General features: G+C 39.9%; 2 protein-coding genes across 2 annotated transcripts in view; both read right to left on the bottom strand.

Annotated features, from left to right (window-relative positions):
- LOC117536872 (transmembrane protein 184B-like) overlaps window positions 1–3,444 on the bottom strand; it is an 11,734-nt gene extending 8,290 nt beyond the window's left edge. The window contains exons 1-2 of the mRNA XM_034201957.1: window positions 3,352–3,444; window positions 2,962–3,036 (exon numbers count right to left, since the gene is read on the bottom strand). The gene's annotated coding sequence lies outside the window, so the exon portion shown is untranslated. The remainder of the gene's footprint in view (window positions 1–2,961; window positions 3,037–3,351) is intronic.
- Window positions 3,445–4,357: 913 nt separating this feature from the next.
- Window positions 4,358–11,487, bottom strand: LOC117536873 (casein kinase I; the record flags this gene model as incomplete). The annotated part of the gene is given in 5 exon segments (XM_034201958.1): window positions 4,358–6,048; window positions 6,138–6,205; window positions 7,812–7,951; window positions 10,952–11,147; window positions 11,446–11,487. Coding segments are annotated over 4 exon segments (411 nt in total), but the record flags the coding sequence as incomplete, so codon positions are not given.
- Between the last annotated feature and the right edge of the window lie 1,013 nt (window positions 11,488–12,500).

Here is a 12,500-nt window from a genome sequence, read left to right as displayed (position 1 = left end):
TGGGTAAGTAGAGGCTTAAAAGGAGGCAAACACACCACGGAGAGGGGGGGGGATCACTGTGACACAGGAAATCAGTGTGACAGCCGTGTGCTGAGGGCTGCTGACCCAATGTTTCCCTCTGTGATGCTGTGTAGCTAGACATGACGCTGAACATATTTTTAGTAGAACAGTATCACACATTCGCACGTTCAAATATAGACTTTCATGTTATTTAAAGTCACTATATATATATAGATTATCATATGTGTGAGTTAGATAATTAAGGCTATAAAAGGAGGAAGCTTGTTGCGATATTGTTCACTTCAGAATGCATTTCACTTCTGCTGAAGATCTTGTTCTCACAGCCTTTTTTAGTGGCATCTCTCAAATGATTGGGCACCTATTAGTATATTTGCACACGGCACAATACCCGCCCTTATACAGTAGTATGGGGCGTTACCTATGCTTATAATATGATGCCACATGTGCTACAATTTATGCTATACTGGGATTCGTCACTTAGCACACCTGGGTAGGATGGATTGTAAAAACGTTATGCATACCTTCTTTTCTTTTATTTAAGAGAATGTTGCTGCATGAGGCCCAGTGATACCGTTTCCAGTATTGTTGAGTTGCTTAAAGTAACATACAGGTGCCAAACAATTTGCAAACCATGCAGAAATACAAAGTCCTATATTGTCTTCATTGGTTTCTGTACCGTGTCTTTCAACCCTAATGCTTACACTGCCAGGTTCCACGTCAGCACAATAGGAAGAAATCAATGCCAGTTGAAAACACCATCTCTCGATGCTTCAAAATTACTTGTAATTAGGGGAAGCAAAATAAGTAGTACTATTAAATTATGTTGCACTGATTTAGACAAATGAAAATCAGGCTGACCAAACCGGAGCTTGCGACGTCAAAAGCAGACAGGAAAATGCTCCACGTTGGCACCCAACAGCGAACACCCTCTGTGTGTGTGTGTGTGTGTGTGTGTGTGTGTGTGTGTGTGTGTGTGTGTGTGTGTGTGTGTGTGTGGGAGGGAGGGTTTGTTTTATTTTATCTCTGTTTGTCTGTATTATTGTTATTATTTTTAGCTTACATATGTATTCTGTATATTTTGTAAGTAATTGCTGTTGTCTAATTTTATCTTTTTCTTATGTACTTAAGTTATTTTAACAAAAAAGAAAAAAATGTTGTGCTTTTGGTTGTACATGTTGTGTATTAATCTCAATAAAAATGTGGTAAAAAAAAAAAAATCTCCATGTGCCAGCGCCCGTTTCAGATCATCACAGATCTCTGTCATACCTCCAACCACGCCATGTCTTGGGTGTGGATTCCGGAAAGGCGATAATTTAATCATTCGCAGCGAAAACTAATTCCACAATGACTTTCAAACCCTCCCTGTGCACCAGCTATATATAGGTTGGCGCTCGATATGGTTATCGATGACTCACGCTGTTTGCCAGGGCCTCGATCAGCGTGTGGCAGTGCAGTAACATGAAACACATCGGTGTGTCACACAGCAGAAAACGCTGCTAGGGCGGTTTTAGACAACAGAAATTCTTCGTCAACAATATATATATATATTTTTTTTTATTAGATATATTTCGAATACGTAAAACAATAATACAAAAAAATAATAATAATAATGACATTTAACATGACAATTATTATACAATACAAAATGAAGCAGTGTCAAATTAATATACAAAAATATATCTGATTCTTAATTACACATCCGAAAAGGGGTGGGAAGAAGTTTACACTTATTTAATCCCACCCCTTCTCCCAAAAACTAAATTATTAACAAATATTTTTTTTTCTTTTCTTAGGATATAGTTCATTTAATCTTCAAAATATGTCTTGCTCACAAAGAATCATAAAAAAGCACCACTTTACTCATTCATTCCTCAACTATTAAAATAACTGACCAATTTGTCAACTAATCGAATAAGAGTGGGCAGCAATTAAAATTAAGATTTCTAACAACATTAACAGTTTTGAGGAGGAAATACTCTATTTCACTTTTCTTTCTTCAATGTATTGATTAGGAGCTGAGCCAAATATCAATCTTCATCGTTTAATATTTCATCTCATTTTTTACAGCCAGCCAATAACTTAGTCAAACTTGTAGCATGAGGATTTTGTATGTAGACGGTTACAGTTTGATAACTTATAATAATAATGGATTTCTAATGTTATAATCATTATATTGACGTGTCCAAAACATATGTAAAGGAACTATTATTGTTCCTATATTACTGTGTTGAGCTCATTGTTGTTATACCGGGGGAAGGTCTTGCCATTTATCCTGGTATCTTTTGATCATATTATCTGACAGATAAGACATGTGGTTGGATATCGACCACACGTGGATGCATGTAGATCAGTCCAAACATGTTGTCTAGAAGATCAAATCTGTTCATATCTGTGTTTGCTGTACAAAAGCATCACCAGCTCCAACATACAGCGACAACAACGCTCAATGCTTCCCAGTGGGCCACAGACAAGAGAGAGAGGCACCTCATCAATCCTGCTGACTGCACCCATGGGTCGGTTTCAAAACATGCATTGTACTTTGACCTGAATCGAACCAGCAGTCATTGTGGCAGGCAGTCATATGCCCCAAGGCATGAATCATACTGTGAAGCATCCGGCTATAGAAGCTGGCTGGGATCCATCTGAGGCTCTGATAACCACAAGATCATTAACAAGGACCACAAGGGATTTCAAAGTGCAGCTAGAACAAATCCCTCAACGAACCAGGAAGCAGGTTCCTCAGTGTTCAGGCTGCAGATCAGTATACAAAATCGTGCTGCATACAAGATGACATCATACTTAATGAAAATCCGTTAGGAGCAATATTTACATCACCACAGCCGATGTCGATCGTTATATGTAAACAGTGAACTAATACAACATGCTAAACAGGGGGAAATGTAGCTGTTGTTGGGTGATAATGGCTCACTGATCACTCACCTCCTCTGCAGTTGTTTGGATCTGCGTTGAAATCACAGCATCAATTTAGCTCATCCTCTCAAGTCGATTACAAACCTTTTGGAGTAGAAAAAGTTATTTTTAAACGCTGTAAAATTCAAGCCAACTTGGGAATCTAAATTAAACACTACATTAATGTAGGAACCCATGAAATGAGCCTCTTCTTTGATAATAAATGGCAAGTATTAACAGCTGAGCATCAACTACGCCAAGCGCTGCTAGCCGTTAGCTACTGTTAGCTTTATTCGCCTAGCTTACTGTTGCTTCTCCCCGTCAAGTCAAAACAAAGCGAATAAACATAACATGTTTTCGAGATGACTCGCATTCAATTACAATATCAAAATGTGAAATGAAAAACTGTTTCCTTCTCACCATTTCCCCATCCAAAGCTGATGAACTGGACACCGTTATTTCATCCACATCACCATCTGCAGTTCAGTGCATTAACAGCAACTAGTTTGCGCATGCGCAGTCATGTTTATTTTTCCGGGGTCTGTTAATGTAAACTAAGCTAGACTGCACTGCATAGAGGGGTGGACAAAGTATTCATATTCTGAGTACTTGAGTAAAAGTACCAATACCACACTGTGAAAATACATTTATAGTAAAAGCACTGCATCGAGAATGGTACTAGCTTGCTTTATATCTTGTTATTGTTCATTTGTAAATTCTACATGTATATTTTCTACTTTCTTGTTTATTAATTTTTATTGTACAATGCCATGTACATGCTGCTGCAACACAAACATTTCCCAAATTGCGATCAATAAAATACTTAATCTTATCTTACTCCAGTAAAAGTATTTAAGAACTATTAGGAAAATGTACTTAAAGTATTAGGACGTAAAAGTACTAATTTAAAGAAAGAAATATAAAAGAAATATTAAAATATGTCAAAGCAAAAGCAGCAAAAATTCACATACAAGAAGCTGGAAGTGTGAAATATTTTTGGAACAAAAACCTCTTAGAAAAATGACTGCCAACTATGTTTGTTAAGAAACTTGTGGTTTTAATTACGAAAATATAATGTTGGATGGTTTAATCTATACCAAATAATCCCATTTTAAAAGTTTGTCCCAAGTATTGTGTGTCAGAATCTGAATTAATAAAGTAACTAATAAATGGATCTGTAAAATAAATGTAGTAGAGTAAAAAGTACAACATTTGCTTCCAAAATGTAGTAGAGCAGATGTATAAAGTAGTATACAATGAAAATACTAGGGTAAAGTAGAATTACCTCAATGTGTACTTGGTTCCCGAGTAAATGTAATAAGTTCCTTTCCACCACGTTATGTCCAAACACACACTCATCGTTTTAGTAATGTCTAGACTTAACAGTAGGCAAAAGACGTGACAATAATAAAAGGTCAGCAAAAAGTTGTGAGCAACGTTATTCATTTTTATTACTTCATAAAATATACACAAATACTGTTGTAAATAAAGTGTGTTAAAGAACTGTACAAGATATCAGTACACAATACATAAAGTGAAATCCCCTGGCCTCTTCCTCTCCTAGACCAATCCCAACCCGACAGTCACGATGCCACTGGGTCACGTGGCCTGTACAAAGGTAATTACACACAGTACACACACTGCTATTTACACATCCCTGCAATTTGCATCAGTTATGTTTTCTTTTGAATGACATCATTAAGGTAGCTGGAGGTGACATCAAAACTATTAGTATGTACTTTTTGCAGGAAGGAATATTGAAAGTATTATACGAGGACAACCGTTGAAGCATGACAACAGAAAGGACAGGCAAACGAACACTATTTCTAATAAGTTACAGGAAGATGAAATGACAGGAATAAGAGGACAGACATATAAAAAATAGTTTAACATAAATAGCAGAGAAGTGGGATTAAAATCTGCATACAAAATGGGAATTGTATTCTTAGCAGGGATTCACTCAGTCTCACACACACACAAAATATTAAATGACCCAGCTGGCAATGCAACACAAGCCCCTCCCCCAGTTTAGTACTTTAAATATCTAAAATTCTGCCCCCAGCCCCAATGGATGTCATTAGTATGCATTGTTCTACTTTAAAAACAGATAACCACAGTTTGGCTTTACATCAACAAAAAAAAAAAATATTTACAGTGAAGTAAACATTTTACAATTAACAATTGGATGTCCCACCCCCCCCTTAAGAGTAATCCCTAACGGAGCCTGCCCACTCCCCTATGACCTCCATAAGAAAAGGAATTAAAAAAGGTAACATTTAGAAGTATCGTCAAAATTGCAGCCACTGTTTCTTAGCCAAAACGGGCAGCTATGTGGTCAAATACGCTGAGAATTTCCTGAGGCGCTTCCCTCAAGACGTGGAGTGTGTCTTTGCAATATCTATGGTCCTTCTTCACCTTACCCGGCTCACATTTAAAACAAAAAAACAGGCAAATTAAGGGGTTGTGGAGGTTTTGGTGGCCGAGTTTTCACGACGTGGATGAAGGGCGAGCAAGCACCATATGCTACTTCACCGGAAACCTTACAGCTAAAACATCACTTACTGATCCTCTTCAGAGCTACCTCTCCTTTAGTCCACTACCCTCTCACCTGCCTCTCCTCACTTCTTCATTTTTAGCTGTCATTTCTCTCAAAGCAAAGAAAGGAGCTCCAATTTGTGATATCCTCACGAAAGATACAAATATGACATACACAGAATCGTTTTTGCGGTGTTGAGCTGAAAAAGCAATCGTTACTAAGCCTATATCAATCACTAAGATGACCTTTGACGAGAAACATGCACGTCCCCGATTACTTTTTGCTTCTTTGACGCCAACAGCTCTTCACATTTGTCAGACAGAAGGTACAGAGGGAAATGTTTTGAGGAGTGGCAGGGTATGATGAACCATGGAGTCAAAATGGTGAAGGAGTGTTTGCTTTCTGAATGGTGGTGGTGGTCCACGCTTCAGCAAAAAGACTTGTACTGTCACAAACTTCCCTGGATCCTTAAAAGAAATCTATGTCCATTTCCTAAGATCCATGGGTCCATTGGCAATCATCTTTTCATAAGACAAGGTCAAAATAAAAGGAACAAAATGAAATGGGAGCGATGAATATACCTGTAATGACAAAGGGGAGAGTTGTTAGTGAGGGCGGGGCATTTGGAAGTGGTGCGTTTATGTATTTGGAAGTTTAAAGAACAGCTCACCTGTCAGTTTCATGTGCATGCAGAGCCAAAGAACCCTACTTCCCCAAGTGCTCAAATGGCACGCTGACCTGCAAAGGAAGGCGAGATACGTTTATTTATTTAGAACATTTCAACATGAGGCGATTCTAAGTGCTTTAAAACATTCAAAAACAATTAGGATACAGTGCAACAGGCACAGTAAATCATGACATGTACAAACTGTTGTTTAAAAGACAAGAGAAAATGTGACCTGCTCCATCGAAATCAGTCACATTGACCCGAAGACACACTTTGAGTTGTATACACTGCTGGAAAGAGGAGCTTCCTAGCTTCCTAATGATATCAGGATTGTTGTTGTACTCCAAATATTAAGCTAAATATATCACATTATATAATGACTGTCACCGAGTCAGCGTTTTGAGAAGAAGGCCTTCAAAGTTTTCTCTTCTCTGGAATCCATCGATCTGATTGGTTATTAGCAAATGATCAAAGTACTACGGAGGGAAGATATTTTAGTTTGGAGGGAAAGCTCGCGAGTGTGTGTGTATACGTGTGTGTGTGTGTTTGTGTAATTTTCTGTTTGTGTGTATTGTGTTTGGTTCCCGGGGAAAACAGTCACGAGAAACACCGGCTGTTGTTAGGCCCGCTGTGACGTTACGTTACTCCGTTCTCCGCTTGTAATTATGCCGAAGCTTCAAAGTTGTATTTATCTTCTGAATTTGCCGAAACAAGTTTAATGTTCTGAAAGCCAAGACTTTGTTTAGTTGAAATCAGATGAAAACAAACTGTAACGGACGCTGTCGTGTTATCTATGATTACTATACGCGTACACTCATAATGTCAGCGGAGGGAGGCGCTGCGGAAGAGCAGATTGCGAGTGAGAGCTGTCTTCGTCCCTTTACAAGCTTCAAACATGTATTTATCGTGTGATTTTGGAAATAAAAGTTTCATATTCTGAAAGCCAAGACTTTGTTTGTTTAAAATCAAACAAAACACCCGAACCCCGAAAAAATAGTTTTTTACGTAAATCCACGTTTATTTTGAAATGAGCCGTTGCGACTTCCGACTGATTTCGATAGAGCGGGTCACAAATAGAATTAGACGGGTATAAAATGACAGTGCAGTTTAAATATGAATAGTTGTTTGATCCATTTCCCTTGGTGATGTAACCAAACCCACAAATACCTACACAAACAGCCAGTTACTGGGACACGCATAACACTGAAAGCTTAGCCAACTGATTTCATAAGACATCTTTAGTGCATGACAGTATCTAGTTAACACTTTAGAACAATGTAATCCAAGTTATTGTCCATAATAACGGATCTGGTTGTAAAATGAAATTGCTGGAGTGAAGCGTCAACACAACAATAAGGTTTCTATATTAGCACGACTACTTACAAAATGTTTTACGTGTGATTTTAGCAAAGTTGTGGATTGAAGAAGTGCTGAAAGATAGTTCACTATTACTCCTTGAAGTCTGTATGTATATTGTTGATACATTTCCACATCAAAATGTTGTGGCAATATTAATCCAGTCCTAACCGAGATGAGTCTTTTAAACATCGGCTTGATTTTTGAACGTCTTGCTGTAATCTAAAATGTTATTTTTGGAGGATAATTCGCTTTACTTCAACACACATAGCATTTTCATAAATGACCACATTTCTCCCACTAATGTGTGTGTTTTCTCACCTGTGATGTGGAGATTCTGGATGCGTCGTGGCGGGCTGTGAGGTCAGAGGACGACACGTTTGCGGGGGCTCCGCGGTGCAGCCGCATGCTCACCTTCCTCTCCCTCTCCGCACGAGAGATGGCACGAGGCGACGTGTTCCCTGGAATGATGTGGAACATTCAGAACTGACCACAAGGTGTGCAGGTATTCAAGAAATATAATGCGGTGTCAGTATAGTTCATTAAATGGGATACAGTCAGTTGACAGGCTGTGGGGGGGAAGGGGCAGTAAGTCGGTGCACTTCATGAGAAACATTAAAGGTGGTGTGTTTGGGGCCTATACTCGGATGGTGTAATAACCGTGAAATATGGGTGTTTATGGGAGAAATAACAGTTTATTATGAGTGTTATATAGGGATGGCTATGGGAATTATTAAAGACCGTGGTACCGCGGTTAAGCTCCGACGTTATCGGCCTTTTATCGGTACTGGAGACATGTAAAAAATATATGTCATGTATTATTGCTACACAAACATTATATTGCAGTTTTAGTGTCGCCAACTCCGTTTCTAATACGCAAAAAGACTGCAACATTTTTAGTATTTTCGATCTTTCCAATCCAGACGAGAGATCTCTCTCCCCCGCCTGTGTGCGAGGGGGCGGGGCAGTCTACACACGCTCTGCAGCACACACACACGGAGGAGATGGCGGAGAGAACGCGCTCCGAGGTGTGGTTAAACTTTACCCGTCTCGATGTGGACAATGCTCATTACCAAAAGTGCAATAAGAGTTTAGCAAGTAAGGGCGGTAACACGAGCAATTTGTCTAAACATGTATCAAAAGTGCTCCACATCCAGACGGAGGAATGCACCGGGTTCCACCGTCTTTCTAGTGGCTCTGTAGCCCCATCCACGTCAGGTGTTATGTGTGCTAGCAGCAACACACGGAGTTAACTACATGATACAAACATGGGTTAATGATGAGATAGGGCTGCTCAATTAATCGTATTTTAAATCGCAATTACGATTATGGCTTGCAACGATTACGAAAACAACGTAATCGAAATATAACGATTTTCTTTTCTTTCAGTTGAGTTATATTCAGTGGCGGCCAGCCCATAGGGGCGCCGCCCCCCCTCTTCCCACATGTTTGATTGTCATTCAAAGTTACTGATAAGTCACATGTTTCCTGCCTGGCCGCAGCGTGCATCATTACCCTCTCTCGTCCGGGCGGTAGAAAGGAGCCCTCAGCCAGAGCAGCAGCAGCCAGGAGCTGACTGTTGCTATCTGTAAACTATGCCGCCGAAACATAATTTCAGCCAATCAGCGTCGTGAGATCTGATGCTCAAAGGGCGCCCTGTCAGCGCCCTGGCCTGTGTGTCTGTGAGTTGTTTGGACTCGTATCCAAGGTGACGCTACAGTAGTTGTCTGCAGGTGGAGACTCCGGTGCTAGTGGATCGCCGGAGCTGTAGATTATCATTTATATGCTTATTGTAGTTGTAAGGGCAATGCCTGTGGCACCATGGAGCATATGTGTGGGCTGGACCTGTGTTTTACAGGAAAGGAGTGAGCAGAGGGTCGAGTTGTCGATTCTTGTTCAGTTTTCATCTTCCTCACTCTCTCAGACTTTGAGTTGCACGCGCTGCTAAAGAGACGCGCTACCATGGAAACCAAACAATGGTGTAGCTGTACCACACACACAATTTTAAATGGGAATTAAATAATTTGAGTGTTCCCAAAGCCATAGCCCCACCAAAAATATTTTCCACCAGCCGCAACTGGTTATACTTAAAGTTCAGGGTAATCAACTGTTAAAAACATCCTGTTCACATTTTTTTTCTCCAATAAATGGATGTTTTCAAAGTAAATGGATAATCGTTTTTAATAATCGTGATCTCGATTATTGACCCAAATAATCAAGATTATGATTTTTGCCATAATCGAGCGGCCCTAGTTTCTAGCAAAAATCTTTAAGAGATGACACGAGCAGCCCTACCAGCATTTGCCATGGTGGCCAAAACATTTTTATTTGGTCTTAAATTGTAGTTCAACATTTACTTCCTGTTACTTCTGGACCATGACGGTGGGCCAGCCTTCAATGTTTAACTGAGTGGAATATGTTGAATATGTTTTACCAAAATGTTGGCTTTATGTTAAGGAGTTTTCAGGTTGTGACAGTGCACTGCAACATGTCTGTTGATCTTGTTTATTGGTATTTATTATTCATTTAAATGTAGATATGAATATATAATTTATATTGGTTTTTCAGTTGATTACCCTGAACGTATAATTCAACAGTTAAAAAGTTCAAATTATGATTTGTATTTGTTTTAAAGTACAATAAATGGATGTTTTCAAAGTCAATGAATAATCGCATTTAATAATTGTAATTACAATTATTGACCCAAATAATCCAGATTATGATTTTTGCCATAATCGAGCAGTTATTTATTTTGTTAAAGTTTCAGCTATTCTGTTTACAGTTCTGTCAGATTATTTAATGCGATTTGTTAAAACATTGTTGTTTGTTTTGATGTGAAATATTATTTATTTAATTTAAATAATAAGCAATGTTAATTGTGTTCACAATTTGTTTAGTTTACCTTGTTTTTCTCTCCAAAAGAACCGATAAGAGTACCGTTAAAGGACCGGATCAATAAGCGGTATCGATAAAAGTAGTAGTACCGTTAAAAACGTAACGATACCCATCCCTAGTGTTATAACTATAACTTGGGTGAACAACGGGTGTAAAATAAGTGTAATAACGCCGTAATATGAATGACAACGGAGTAATATACGTGTGATGGTGTAATATGTGCGTTAGAAGGGTGAAATACGGTTGTAATAACTTATATGGTTGAACAATAGTAACATGGGTGATATACATGTGCTAAAATGCCATAATATTGGTGTAGCAACATTGTAATATGGGCGTTACATTTGTTTAATTTAGGGTTGCCGACGGATATCATAACATAGTATGGGGATAACATGGATTTAATAATAATATTAAATATATACTCTAAATGGATAAAAGTCATATTCTTAAAAAAACATGAAGTTGTGTCAATTTTGACATTAGAAAAAACTAATGAATTTGTTTTCAGAATTGTATTTTAAGACGGACCACAGAACTTTGAGACGAGTCGGCAGAAAACTCACCGGACTGCGGCACCCGCGAGGCGGGGTTGGAGACGGCCTGCTCCGGCCCGTTCCTCACTCTGTTGGCAGCTGCGGGGAGGGGCCCCGGTGGGAGGCCCCGCGATGCCGACACTCTGGGGGCCCCTGCGACCCGCTCGTCATCTCCCGCCCTCCGCTCTCGCTCCCGCTCCCCGTCCTCAGCTGTTCGACTGGCACCCTGAGACATCAAAGAGTTTCCATTAACAAAATATAGCTCCAAATTAGCCGTATTATATTTTCGGCAGTGAGATCTTTTCACGCTGATGACAGACTTAGTTTGCGTCTAGGCAACATACTAAACACTTTAACTAATGCTGTGATGTATTGTGATTTTAAAAAGGTGTCTATTCTCGTCTGGCCGGGGACAACAGCTGGAAATTAGCAAAGTTGGCCAAAGTTGCCCCATTTACTGGTTTTTGTGACAGTTGATCAATGGGGATTGTCCACGACACTATAAACAAAACTAAGAAACTCACAAATTTGAGCATGTTCCAGTCGAAGACGTAATCGTAGGAGAATCCCTGGCGGTGGAAGAGATTCCTGAAGAGCTGCCGTAGGTAAGAGTAGTCCGGCTTGTCGTCAAAACGAAGCGAACGGCAGAAATTCAGGTAGGTGGAGAACTCAGCTGCAGGAGAGAACAGAAGTGAAGAGAAACTCAGGATACTCAAAACATCACGGCACATGAATTGGCTGAAATAAAACTCAATACTGCAGCTGCCACGGAAACGCAGAATCATAACTTACAGGGGTATCCTTTGCAGAGAACCTCGATGGGCGTGGACATTTTCTTCTCACTGATTCGCTCGTACTTCTGTCTCTTGGTGGCGGCCTTGAGGCCCTGCCAGGGGAGGGAGCCCAGGTTGAAGTACATGAGGACGTAGCCCAGAGACTCCAGGTCGTCACGTCTGGACTGCTCTGTGGACACAAGGCGGGAGAAAGAGTCAGAAACTGAGCGATGTCAGTTAGTGCTACGACAAAGGATCCATTAAAGGGGCCCGATTGATAGTTTTTATATCACAAACTACCGTCTTCGTCTGATGACTTTGAGGAACTGCAAAACATCACATAGCTTAAAGTGGCATTCAATCGAGACAAATAGTCAAGAATGAAAAAGGACTTCTCTTAGGACGATATGTAACAGGGTATATGCAGGAATCCTGAAGTCAAATGCAATTCCTTTTAAGACCTTTTTTAAGACCCTTTCCATACATTTTAGGACCTCATCGCCACTTTGAGTTCTAACCGGTTACATTGGCGACACACTTTACCTCACATTTACTGTATAAAGGGTGTTTCTCACTGTCGAGGAAGAATGCTCCAGAGCCACTATTTCAAGGATGCTACGTCATCGAGTCCCGCCGAAGGACTGTTCCAATGTCCAGGATGCTTGGAATTCTACCGAGGCCGGCGTCCTTCGTTGCGGGAAATTTCGAGGCTGCACATGTGTATCCTCCGCGGTCTTAAAATCCCCACAATGCTTTGCACACGGACCAATTTCCAAATCTTTGGTGGAAATCGCGCTCCATTTAAG

Source organism: Gymnodraco acuticeps, unplaced genomic scaffold (assembly GCF_902827175.1).
Source record: "Gymnodraco acuticeps unplaced genomic scaffold, fGymAcu1.1, whole genome shotgun sequence".
Taxonomy (NCBI): Eukaryota; Metazoa; Chordata; class Actinopteri; order Perciformes; family Bathydraconidae; genus Gymnodraco; species Gymnodraco acuticeps.
Note: the sequence above shows the minus strand (reverse complement) of the source record. Positions and strands in the feature narration are given on the sequence as shown.